This window comes from Pleurodeles waltl, chromosome 4_1 (assembly GCF_031143425.1).
Source record: "Pleurodeles waltl isolate 20211129_DDA chromosome 4_1, aPleWal1.hap1.20221129, whole genome shotgun sequence".
In the NCBI taxonomy this organism is placed as follows: domain Eukaryota; kingdom Metazoa; phylum Chordata; class Amphibia; order Caudata; family Salamandridae; genus Pleurodeles; species Pleurodeles waltl.
Genome location: NC_090442.1, coordinates 251,690,498 through 251,703,257, shown reverse-complemented (window position 1 = coordinate 251,703,257; position 12,760 = coordinate 251,690,498). Strand labels below are relative to the sequence as shown.

General features: G+C 43.8%; 1 protein-coding gene across 2 annotated transcripts in view; it reads left to right on the top strand.

Annotated features, from left to right (window-relative positions):
- Positions 1-4,762, top strand: part of FBLN1 (fibulin 1) — a 766,403-nt gene extending 761,641 nt beyond the window's left edge. For both annotated transcript variants that reach the window (XM_069228256.1, XM_069228253.1), the window contains exon 17: positions 3,192-4,762. In XM_069228256.1, the coding sequence (XP_069084357.1) occupies positions 3,192-3,331 (140 nt within the window). In that variant the 3' untranslated portion in view covers positions 3,332-4,762. The remainder of the gene's footprint in view (positions 1-3,191) is intronic.
- Positions 4,763-12,760: the final 7,998 nt, after the last annotated feature.

Here is a 12,760-nt window from a genome sequence, read left to right as displayed (position 1 = left end):
GGAGAAAACACATGCACTTTAACACTAGTTAGTAGTGGTAAAGAGCCCATAGTCCTAAAGCCAAGAAAAACGAGGTCAGAAAAACAGGAAGAGGAAGGCAAAAGGTTTGGGGTGACCCTTCAGAGAGGACCATTTTCCAACAATACCCAATAAGGATGCTTATGTGTGGTTTCTGTCTTATTAAGGAATGTTGTTGCACCTTGCATGTATGATTGATTAATCATCTCTTCAAAGGAGTTGTATGTACATTGCTAATGGTTGAAATAATCAATGTTTGCCACATCTGGGTGGAATGAAGGATTTGTATTAACCACCTGATATTTTATAATCAACCACTATTCTTTTGTTGGGCTTGAATCAAATTAATTACATTTCATTAAATCCATTGTATGTCCATTGATTTTCTTCACATAGCGTTTGGTGTCTCCCTAATGAAGAGGTTTTTGCCTAAAATGCATAGGAAAAGGGATCATTTTTGGTTTTATATTCACATGTGAACAACGTTTTTTGCAAGCATAATGTGAAAAACAGTGAAATAAACTATTTACAAATATGTAAAGTGTTAGACCTGACAGCCTTAGGGTGGTCACCCCTAACGTTTTGCCTGCCTCCCTCCACTTTTTGGACTCTGTTTTTGCTGGCTTTTAGTCTCTGCGCACTTTACCACTGCTAACCAGTGCTAAAGTGCATATGCTCTCTCCCTTTAAACATGATAACCTTGGATCACACCTGATTGGACTATTTTATTTACTATAAGACCATAGTAATGTGCACTATATGTGCCTAGGGCCTGCAGATTAAATGCTACTAGTGGGCCTGCAGCAATGGTTGTGCCACCCACTTAAGTAGCCCCTTTACCTTGTCTCAGGCCTGCCATTGCAAGGCCTGTGTGTGCAGTTTCACTGTCACATCGACTTGCCATTTAAAAGTACTTGCCAAGCCTAAACCTCCCCTTTCTCTACATATGTCACCTCTAATGTGTGCCCTAGGTAACCCCTAGAGCAGGGTGCTGTGTGGGTGAAAGGCAGGACATGTATCCGTGTAGTTTACATGTCCTGGTAGTGTAAAACTTCTAAATTCGTTTTACACTACTGTGAGGCCTGCTCCCTTCATAGGCTAACATTGGGGCTGCCCTCATACATTATTGAAGTGGTAGCTGCTGATCTGAAAGGAGTAGGAAGGTCATATTTAGTATGGCCAGAATGGTAATACAAAATCCTGCTGACTGGTGAAGTTGGATTTAATATTACTATTCTAGAAATGCCACTTTTAGAAAGTGAGCCTTTCTTTGCACTTAAATCTTTCTGTGCCTTACAATCCACGTGTGGCTGGGTTTAGTTGACAGCTCCTTGTGCATTCACTCAGACACACCCCAAACACAGGGTACTCAGCCTCTCTTGCATACATTCGCATTTTGAATGGGTCTTCCTGGGCTGGGAGGGTGGAGGGCCTGCTCTCACACAAAGGACTGCCACATCCCCTACTGGGACCCTGGCAGACAGGATTGAACTGAAAGGGGACCTGGTGCACTTCTTAGCCACACTTTGAAGTCTCCCCCACTTCAAAGGCACATTTGGGTATAAAACAGGGCCTCTGCCCTACCACCTCAGACACTTGCTGGAGAAGAAATCTGAACCAGAACCTGCATCCTGCCAAGAAGAACTGCCTGGCTGCCTAAAGGACTCACCTGACTGCTTTCTACAAAGGACTGCTGCCTTGCTGTTGCCCCCCTGCTGCCTTGCTGAACTCTTGCCTTGCTGCTGAAGTGCTCTCCAAGGGCTTGGATAGAGCTTGCCTCCTGTTCCCTGAAGTCTCAGGACCAAAAAGACTTCTCTTTTTCAACTGGACGCCTTGTGCGCCGAAAAATTAAACGCACAGCTTGCTCCGTGGTGAAAAATTCACCGCACGCCGATCCAGAAAGACGCCGCTCGACGTGACACCTGCGGTGCGACAGGAACTTTGACGCTCGGCCTCGTCTGGACAACGCCGCCCGACTTCAGAGAGGAAATCGACGCCTGCCGTGAGGGAGAACATTCCACGCACAGCCCACCGGAACGACGCGCAGCCGGAAAACAAGCCTAGGATTCCACGCACAGACCCCGGGACATCTGGTAATCCCGCGAACCACAGGAGACTGTCCGCGCGCCGGAAAATGACGCACAACTTCCCCGCGTGAAAAACGACGACGCAAGTCCGTGTGTGAAGGGGCGAAACCGACGCACACACCATTTTTCCACGTATCTCCTCCTCTGCGGCCCTTTGCAGAGATTTTTCACTTTAAACCAGGTACTTTGTGCTTGAAAGAGACTTTGTTTGCTTTTTAAAGACTTTAGACACTTTAATCACTTTTCAGTGATATCTTTACAATTTCTTATTGCATCTTTTATCGTTTTGACATGCAAATATCCAGATAAACATTATATATTTTTCTAAACACTGTGTGGTGTATTTTTGTGGTGCTATATTGTGTTATTGTATGATTTATTGCACAGATACTTTACACATTGCCTTCTAAGTTAAGCCTGACTGCTCGTGCCAAGCTACCAGAGGGTGGGCACAGGATAATTTGGATTGTGTGTGACTTACCCTGACTAGAGTGAGGGTTCTTGCTTGGACAGAGGGTAACCTGACTGCCAACCAAAAACCCCATTTCTAACATAAAGGATTTGAAAAATTGACACATTTGAATTGTCTCACCGAATGTGTGTGTGATAAGGTCTGGGAGCGCTTCTCAATCTATTATAACATATTGGGCCTGATTACAACTTTGGAGGAAGGTGTTAATCCATCCCAAAAGTGACGGATATACCACCAGCCGTATTACGAGTCCATTATATCCTATGGAACTCGTGATACGGCTGGTGGTATATCCGTCACATTTGGGACGGATTAACACCTCCTCCAAAGTTGTAATTAGGCCCATAGTCATTTAGAAGGCAGGGATGTTACACTCATATGACTGCACCTAACCTACTTTAGAAAAATGTGTTAAGGATGATTGTGAGAAAAAAGGAGTGCACTCTCAAATAGTTATTTGTGATAATATATATTGTTTTTTATGTTCTTATTTAATAAGATGTTGATACAGTACTAACAATTTTCAACTTACTGCTCAACAACTGTATTATGAAATATATAAACACATAATATTAAATTTTCTTTTAAACTTAAACTTCTTTGTTTTCTTGCAGGTGTTGTGCGACAAATCAGGCCCATCATAGGGCCTTTCCATGCTGTCTTGAAGCTGGAAATGAACTATGTAGTAGGTGGAGTGATCTCTCATCGTAACGTTGTAAATGTCCATATCTTTGTCTCTGAATACTGGTTTTAGAGAACGTTTTTTAAACTTTCATATGTATAACCTATTAGCTCAATAAAACCCATGCTGTCACATGCCTAAATGTCAAAGTCAGTAGTTTCTCCTATTTTATAGGATTACAAATTACACAAATGCTAAGCTATGGTGCATAGAATTACAGAAAAAGGCTTGCAGTTGAATAACTGGCTTGCATAACTCTTCGAATGTAGGAGAGCAAGTTTACTTGACAATGTCTGTAACAGCCATGGTACTTGTATTGTGATTACAATTTTTCATCTTAATGGGAAAGGTATGTAAGCTTGGTAAGTTTGCATTACAAGTAACATGAGTCACTAAATGAAAATTGGATTACTATAAGATCAATATCTCCATTGTACTATGTGACATGTTCAAATCCAGGAAATTGAACTACAGGTTCTGGTGTAATTTTATTATTCATTATAATTTAAGGTTAGTAAAATGTAATCCTAGCAATAATTTAAAAAAAAAATACACCCTTGCAATGCTGTGGTGTATAACTAATTAATAATATTTGATGGTGAAGACCATAGAACCTGGAAAAAAGTTAAAGCAATATATATTTCAACTTATTCTAATGTTAATCTCTTTCTACATTCCACACAATAACCCAGAGAAGGATTATTTTAGTAGGCTTTATCTCCTTTATGTTGAAAAGAAGACTACTTTTTCTTTAGAAGAATCTTTAATGTCGGGTGTACTTCCTCAGCAATAACGGTTTCAAAAATACTGATAAATCAATTGAATACACCAGCCTACGGTTTTGATGTAGAAGGATCATGTGACAGGAACGCAAGTAAGATGATTATGTACCAATGTTAAAATCTTTATCTTTTTCCATTAGTTTTCAGGCTAGTGTGTGGTTGTATCTAATCATCAGCATTTCTTTGTTGCACTTGCCTTAATGCAATAATGGACAAAGGTTGGCATGGATTAAAAGGCAATATTCGATCATAATTCACATGTTTAGATCATAATATCAGTTTCAGTTTTGACACAATTCTAGAGTTACAGGCTTACTGGTGAACAGGTTATTCTTACAAATGGTTTCCTGTACACTTGGTAATGAGCCAAGGCAAGTATTGTTATGTGTTTCTTATAAAATCATATTATATTGCTATATTTCATTAAAAATGTGCCACGTAGCAAGCTGCCTAAGAGCACTGTTTGCTTATTCTGTTTTTTCCCTAATTGTAAACAAGACATGCGTGGATAGTTTTTTTGTAACAAGGTAGCATGTTCTATGATTTAGATTTTCTTCATTGTGTTATGACAAGGCTAATAAAGCTGTTAACTGATGTAAGTTTTTAAAAACCAAAACAATTCAGATGCTTTTTATATGTCAATTTATCTTTATTAATGGTACTTGTATTTTTATGATTACCTTTGTCACGTTTAATAAAAATTATTTTCGATTTCCAAAGATATTGAAAATGCCTACCTTCAATTATGGGTGTCACAAACATGAACATCTCTTGTTTTTTGCTTTCTCAAATACTGTTTTGTAGTGAATAACACATGCAAAATCTTATATTAGAGGGAGATAATCTTTTTTTAGAAATGGTCACACAGTATTCTTTGCACCAAAAGAGGAAGTGAATGTGTGTTATGAATGGTGGACCATGTTCAGTATTAGGGAAAGATGCGGAAGGCATTGTAACGCGAAGGGTTAATTAGCTTGAGCAGTGTAGATGAGTGTAATGCCTGTTGAAACCCCCTCCCAAACATCGTGGAAAAGTTCATGATATTATTTTCAAGCTTGTTTGTGTAGAAGACTCCGTCTCAACCTTGAGAACGAGAGTACAGGGAGAAGATGGAATGAAAACAAAGGCTGGAGAAGGGCAGAGCAGCCAAGTACTGATAACATAGCTAGAAAATGCCAGAATGAGATAGAATCCAAGCTTCGAGTATTTAAGCACTGAACAGTGGGTGAGGGATGGGGGAAGCTCTCAGATGGAATTGTGGAAGCTGCCATGGCCCAGCGCTGCCTCCCTGTTTGCTCGTGGTGCTTGAGGGGAAGAGAGGTCCAAGCTGGCGGTAGAGGGCTCCCCAGCATGTTGTGGATTAAGTTAAGTTTCCACACAGGGATAAAATACCTTTGTTTCTCTGCTCTATTATTATGACTGATTATTTATGCCTGCACTGTGTTTATAACCTGAAGTATTCAGCTCGTTTATATTTTGCTTTCTAAACCTATTAGTGTGAACTGCTACAATAACTGAAACATGCATTTTGGTGTGCAGTAAGTCAAAGCTTATCTGAAGTATTCAGTTCGTTTATATTTTGCCTCCTGAACATCATAGTGAGAGCTTGCTGCAGTAATTGAAACATGCATTTTGGTGTGCAGTAAATCAAAGCTTATCTGAAGTATTCAACTCATTTATATTCTGCTTCCTGAATATTGTAGTGCGATGCATTTTAGTATACAGTTAATCAAAACTTATATCTGTCAATGAATTCTTTGCTTATATATATAAATAGATGCTTTTCATTGCTATTCTTATTCTACTATTGTTAATGTGCTAAATGCCTACATTTTACCTGCAATTCTAGTAAAGCTAAATTGTATTCATAATTGGCGTGTGGTCCTTCATTGAGCGTCCTAATTGACTTATACCGAACAGGTGTCAACCAGTCACCTGGATAAGACAGACCACCAACTCATTGCACCATTCAGTATGTATCTTTTTGTGGTGCTGCAGACTGTGCCAGCTCCCAAGGTACAACATCAGTAAATACAAGAGTGCCATTTGAATTCTGTGTTTTTGTGGGCTTTCCTCATTTGTAGATTTGTTAGTGAAACATTTTAGTGAGCTTTGATTTATAGCATTTAATAATGGTGACTTAGCACTTTTGTGTATAGCATTTTTCCCCACTACTTTTAGTTTGGCAATTTCTTAACCTTTCATTTGTAAACCTTTTTTCTGTTTTATTTTTCACCATGTTTGTCATAGAAGGCATGCAAGGGAGCAGTAGTTGCTTCTCAGAGAATGGCTTAATGTGCCTCACCTGCTCCATCAAAAGGTACATGTAAATGGAGGGGGACTGTGGGCCAATGTTGTTCAGAGAATCGCTAAAAAAATCGACATTGAGGAGGGCCTTATTCCAGTAGGTTGATAGGAGACCCCACGTAAGAGATATGCTGTAACTCCTGTTGTTGAAAGTACATGTTACACAGATGGTATATATTAAAGTAAGAATGTTTTAAAAAATGTTTTGGAAAATACTGATATATTTAACTTTTTATATACTTTTTAGGTGATTTGAATAATGCTCCTCTTCGTACTGTTGCCATATGGAGTCCTAAATGATGTAGGCCAAAACGTGTCAACAGTTCAATAAAGAGAGGTTCCATCCAGAAAAGTGAAGGAGTAGGAGAATCAACTCGATAAAATGAAAAAAACATAAAGTGATATTGGACTACATTGCTTTCTGGATTGGGACACTCATAGAGTGTACCACAAACATTATATAAATTTGGACAACCCATACTTTGAAAATGGAATACAAGAACGTCTTAAAAGTATAATGCGATTTTATGCACAATGTGGTAGAGTCTTTAGTACAAACAGGATACAAAGCCAGTACTAGTGAAAAGTTATTTTAAGTGCAGAATATAATTAGATCCACAACAGTGACTGATTCCGCTATTGTGCTGTATAAAACATTAAGTGAATTTATCACTATATTGTACATTTTTACAGCACACTAAATTGGTATAAACGCCATTGTTGGGTCTTGTGGCATGGTGTTTGTGTGTGAGGATAGGGGCTGTATATGTATGCTTATGGCTATTACTTTGTGTGAAATGTGTATTCAAGTCAACAGCAGGTACTACTACTTTTTTGCCAACCAAATAGAAATTTAACTTAAAATTATTCTCCTATTCTAACTTTTTGAACAAACTACACCTAAACGAATAACCTTTATTTAGTGATCGAAGTAATTATCTATACTTTTCTAACCATCCCATGATGTGCTGCAAAGTGTTTCTTCAAATGGCTCTTATATTATTTTTTTTCCATCCTCCCAGCAGTACCTGAAATCAGTCACAGAATCAGAACTAGCTCAAAATGGGCTTCTGCAGGAAGGTTAGTCCCTGCATTTGTTTTCTAGCCAACTACTGTGACTGTGTGCTGTATAGTACAGTTGAGCAGTCCCTATTTCTGTGAGTACACAGTGCGTGTGTATTTGCGTGCACATGCACACATACCCTTTATACCTGTGTTTGCCCCACTAAGTCCCAGGTCAGCGAGCTGCTTCATGATTCATACCCCAGACTTTGACAATGAAACTGCCACACAGCTCCACCAAGATGATCTAAAAATAAAAATTTTGCACTCTGACAATCCAGTCTAAAATTCTCACAGGAATGGTAAATGTTTCTAGGATGACCACTAAACTGGGATGTCCCATGGGGCACGTAACATTAGTTACCTGATGTTAGACCTGACAGCCTTAGGGTGGTCACCCGCCAACTTTTTGCCTGCCTGCCTCCCTCCACTTTTCTATGCAAAACCATGGGGGTAACAAGCCCTTGCCACCCTACCATACCTGGGCTATCAATCAACTGTAATACAATACTGGTAAGTAGTAGGGAAAAATAGAGATATAGTTTATACCACAGTGAAAACCTTAATTGATCACTGGAATAACATTTACATCACTTATAACACCAATGCTTTTTACTAAATAAATTTATATGTATCACACTTTGTACCACTCCTTCTCTTAAAACACACATAATATACACAATTTTGGCACAATGCACAACAATAAATCACATATGTACATCACAAAAAAACAAACCAAATTATACATATCAATTTTCCGGGCAAGGTATTTAGTACAATGGGTACCACGATATAATCTTCCTTCGCTATTCACAACTGCGGCTGCCAATCAGCTTTTCCAAAAGCAGTCCACTGTATGAGATAGTACTAAAAAATACCGTCACTGATTGGTAATTTATCGTAATAGTTAATAGCGGTATAGTCCTATTTCTTCAGCTTTAATTCATAAATTTGTAATACTCTTCAGATTGTTGGTCCCCTTTCCTGATACTGTTTTTGCTGGTTTTAGGACTCTGCGCACCTTACCACTGCTAACAAGTGCTAACATGCATTTGCTCTCTCCCTTAAAACATTGTAACATTGGTTCATACCCAATTGCCGTATTTGATTCACTTATAAATCCCTAGTACACTGCACTACATGTGCCCAGGACCTGTAAATTAAATGCTACTAGTGGGCCTGCAGCACTGATTGTGCCACCCACCCAAGTAGTCCCTTAACCATGTCTCAGGCCTGCCATTGCAAGGCCTGTGTGTGCAGTTTCACTGCCACTTCGACTTGGCACTTAAAGGTACTTGCCAAGCCTTAAACTCCCCCTTTTCTACATATATCCTGGGACATGGGTCCTTGGTAACCCATAGGGCAGGGTGCCATGTAGGTAAATGACAGGACATGTACCTATGTGTTTTGTATGTCCTGGTAGTGAAAAACCCCTAAATTCGTTTTCCACTACTGTGAGGCCTGCTCCTTTCATAGACTAACATTAGGACTGCCCTCATCTCTACTTTTTGAGTGGTACATTCTGATCTGAAAGGGGTAACCAGATCATATTTAGTATAGCGAGAATGGTAATAGAAAATCCTGTTTATTAGTGAGGTTGGATTTTATATTACTATTTTAGAAATGCCACTTTTAGAAACTTCCGCCAAAATATGACCATGGCGGTGATAACACCCATAGACAGCCAATGTACCACACCAACCACCAGGGTGGAAACAACATTCACCACGGCAGTAGCCAACAACAGCCAGGCGGAAGACAAAGTCCCACCCACCATATTAAGACACAGGAAACTGCCGCCATTTCTGGGGCAGTACAAATGACAACAAAAGCCTGGCGGAAACAGAGCTCAGAAGTGAAAGGATTCACCATTGGAGACACAGGGAAGAACCACACCGCCATGGAACCTGAACTGCAAGTTTTCCCTACGATCTTCTACGTTATGCTTCACCTGGAAAAACGTCGACGAAGACGATGACAGTGACTACAGCCGCCTAGCACACAAGGGAGGGTGGGAGGAAAATGAAAGTCACACACACACACACGTACAACACACACTCGACACACACACACACCATACACACAACTAGCTGCACATGTAAACCAATGGCACATGACACACAGCATAATAAAACACGGACCAGATAGCTGGAGTACTGACAATGTATTAGCATAGAAAACCCCACTACATGAACCAAATACATTTACAGATGTACATAAAGGGCCAGTGCCCAGTCTAAAGTCATAAGGGCACACAAGGCCACAGGGCACAGTCCAAGGCCCAACCTGTATCCTGACACATCCGTAGAGAACACTGCAGGGGCATCATTTTGCAAGTGGGAAGGCACCTCACGGGGATGGGGGGGCACCTCAGCCGAATACGGGAAATACCCCACTGGTTTAGAAGGGGGCAACATGCCCATTGCACTGTCCTGGGGAGTGCAAGGCCACAGTCTCTGGAGTGGGTGACTTGCCCACTGCTTCTGGAGGGGGCAACATGCCCATTGCTCTGTCCTGGGAGTGCAAGGCCACAGTCTCTCAGGTGGGTGACTTGCCCACTGCTTCTGGAGGGGGCAAGTCGCACAGCAGCCCCTGGAGTGTGGCCTACATGGCGTCCATTGGCGGTGATGGCTGCACTGTGGTGGTGGATGAAGATGCCTCCTGGCAGCCTCTACACTCTGATGGCTGCACTGTGGTGGTGGATGGAGTAGCCTCCTGGGCATCCTCTGCACTCTCTGATGGCTGCACTTCCTCAGCTGGTGGTGGGGCCCCTGTGACAGCTGGTGGTGGTAGTGTCAGCCTGACCGCATCCGCTGGCGTAGAGTGCTTTGTCTCCTCCTGTACATTGGGTGTGTATCCCTTACCCTTCTTGGCAAGGGTGGATGGGCTCTTTCCCTCTCTGCCTGGTAGTGCAGGCTCCTTCCCCATCTTCACAGGTGGTGCAGTCCCCTTCCCCTTCTTTACAGGTGGTGCAGGCCCCTTCCCCTTCTTCACAGGTGGTGCAGGCCCCTTCCCCTTCTTTACAGGTGGTGCAGGCCCCTTCCCCTTCTTCACAGGTGGTGCAGGCCCCTTCCCCTTCTTTACAGGTGGTGCAGGCCCCTTCCCCTTCTTTACAGGTGGTGCAGGCCCCTTCCCCTTCTTTACAGGTGGTGCAGGCCCCTTCCCCTTCTTTACAGGTGGTGCAGGCCCCTTCCCCTTCTTTACAGGTGGTGCAGGCCCCTTCCCCTTCTTCCCTGGTGGTGCTGGCTCCTTCCCCTACTGCGATGGAGGTCCACCACGAGTAGGCGGTGCTACCACTGTCTCTGTGGACTGTTTGGCTGGGGTGCTGGGCTGTGTCCTTGGTACCCTGCCCATACGGGCAGGACAGGGAGGAGGGGTAGGGAAGAGGTCAAATTGGGAAAGGAAAAGCTTTTTATGGATGGTGGGGTGGGAGGAGGGAAGAGTAATGGGGGTGGAGGATTAAGGAGTGGTTGTTGGAGGTGTATGTCTGCTGGACTTGGGTGCAGGTGCATGAGCAGTATGCTGATGTGAGGTGGATGGTTGTTGGGTGTGTGAATGCTTGCGTTTGTGTCCTTTAGGATGGGAGGGACAGACACGGTGGGCGAGGACACAGGGGACACGTGCATGGCTGTTGTGGAGGTGTCTGCTAGTGAGGTATGTGTTCTGCTTCGTGTGGTGATGCTGTTAGTGGATGTAGATGTAGTGCATGCAGGTGTGTGTGGACGTGACTGGAAGGGAGGTGGAGGAGGAGGGGGAGACAATGGAGGCAGTGGATTTTGTGGTGTTTGCAACTGTATGGTATTTGCGTGAGTGCCTGTGGGATGAAGTGTGGTGCTCGTGTTTGCCTGTGTCTTGTGTGTTGTCTTGTGTGCATGCTTGTCTGTATGTGTGCCTGGGGAGGATTGGGGTTGAGGAGAATGGGACGGGGAAGTGGGAGTTGGAGGGGGGACGGTAGAAACAGGGACAATGGCTGCCATCAGAGAGGAGCCAGAGCCTGAATCGATCTCTGTTGGTCCGACAATCCACTGTGAATGCCCTCCAGGAATGCATTGCATTGCTGCATCTGGGAGGCCAGCCTCTGGATGGTATTCACAATGGTTGATTGCCCTACAGAGATGGCTTTCAGGAGGGCAATAACCTTCTCACTCAGGGCAGCAGGGCTCACTGGGGCATGGCCTGAGGTATTTGGGGCGAAGGAGATACCCACCCTCCTGGTGAGCAGGCACGGGCAACTTGCTGAGGGGTTACTAGGAGGGTGGTGCTGGTACGGGGTGGCATATGTACCTGCAGCTGGGGTGGCTCCAGAGGTGTCCGCAACCACCAGGGAGCTCTTATCGGAGGAGGTATCAGAGTCTGTGTAATCTCCTCCAGTCTCTGCCGTGGTGCTCCCCTCGCCCTCCGTCCCAGTGGTTCCCTCTGCGTCGGTGGACTCTGCCTCCTTGGTCTTGTGGGATGCAGCTCCCTCTGTCCCTAGTGCCCCTGCTCCTCTGCAGATGATGATAATGCACACAAGGACAGAATGACAAACAAGAAAGGGGGGAGACAAAGGATACACTTGGTCAATGACTGCACCAACACCACTATGGGCATGCACATCACCGTCACACAGAGGGAACAGGCCTAAGCAATATGCATTACACTACCAGTGATAAGGCTAGTCACTAAGGCAAGATGAGGAGCACACACTGCCAACTGCAGCACACCTGGGACCCACGATGCCCTGCTGAAGGTGACTACTAACAAGCTAGGTTACCTGTATTTGCCATACAACCATTAACCTAGAGATGACCCATGCTGCAATGTCTGGCCTTGCCTTAGGGGCACCCACTAACACACAACCACCACCCGGATACCACCCCACCAGCCAAAATATGTAATGATACCCACTGTACTCATCTCCTTGTGGCTGCTGTCATTCTCTCAAGTGCCCATCCAGCTCAGGGTAGGCCACTGCCAGTTTGCGGGCCATCAGGGGGGGTCAGGGTCCGATGGGCACCCCTTCCTCGTTGGGAGGCCATCCCCAGCTGGGCCTCTGTGGTCTTCCGTGCCCAGTGTCTCAGGTTATCCCACCGTTTCCAACAGTGGGTGCTCCGCCTGCCATAGACCCCCAAGGTCCACACGTCCTTGGCGAAGGCACAAGATAATTCCTTCCTTTGATGGGCGCTGACCTGCAGGGGTAATACATACAGGATAACTACATTAAACTAACAGTCCAGCCTGTCACACACATGGCCCACCATACCCGATTCCATCACCATTAGCACACACACAGGCCAGCCCACAACATGTACACGCCAACAGAGAATCTCCCCCTCACAGCCTTACACAATGCATTCACACACATCTCTGT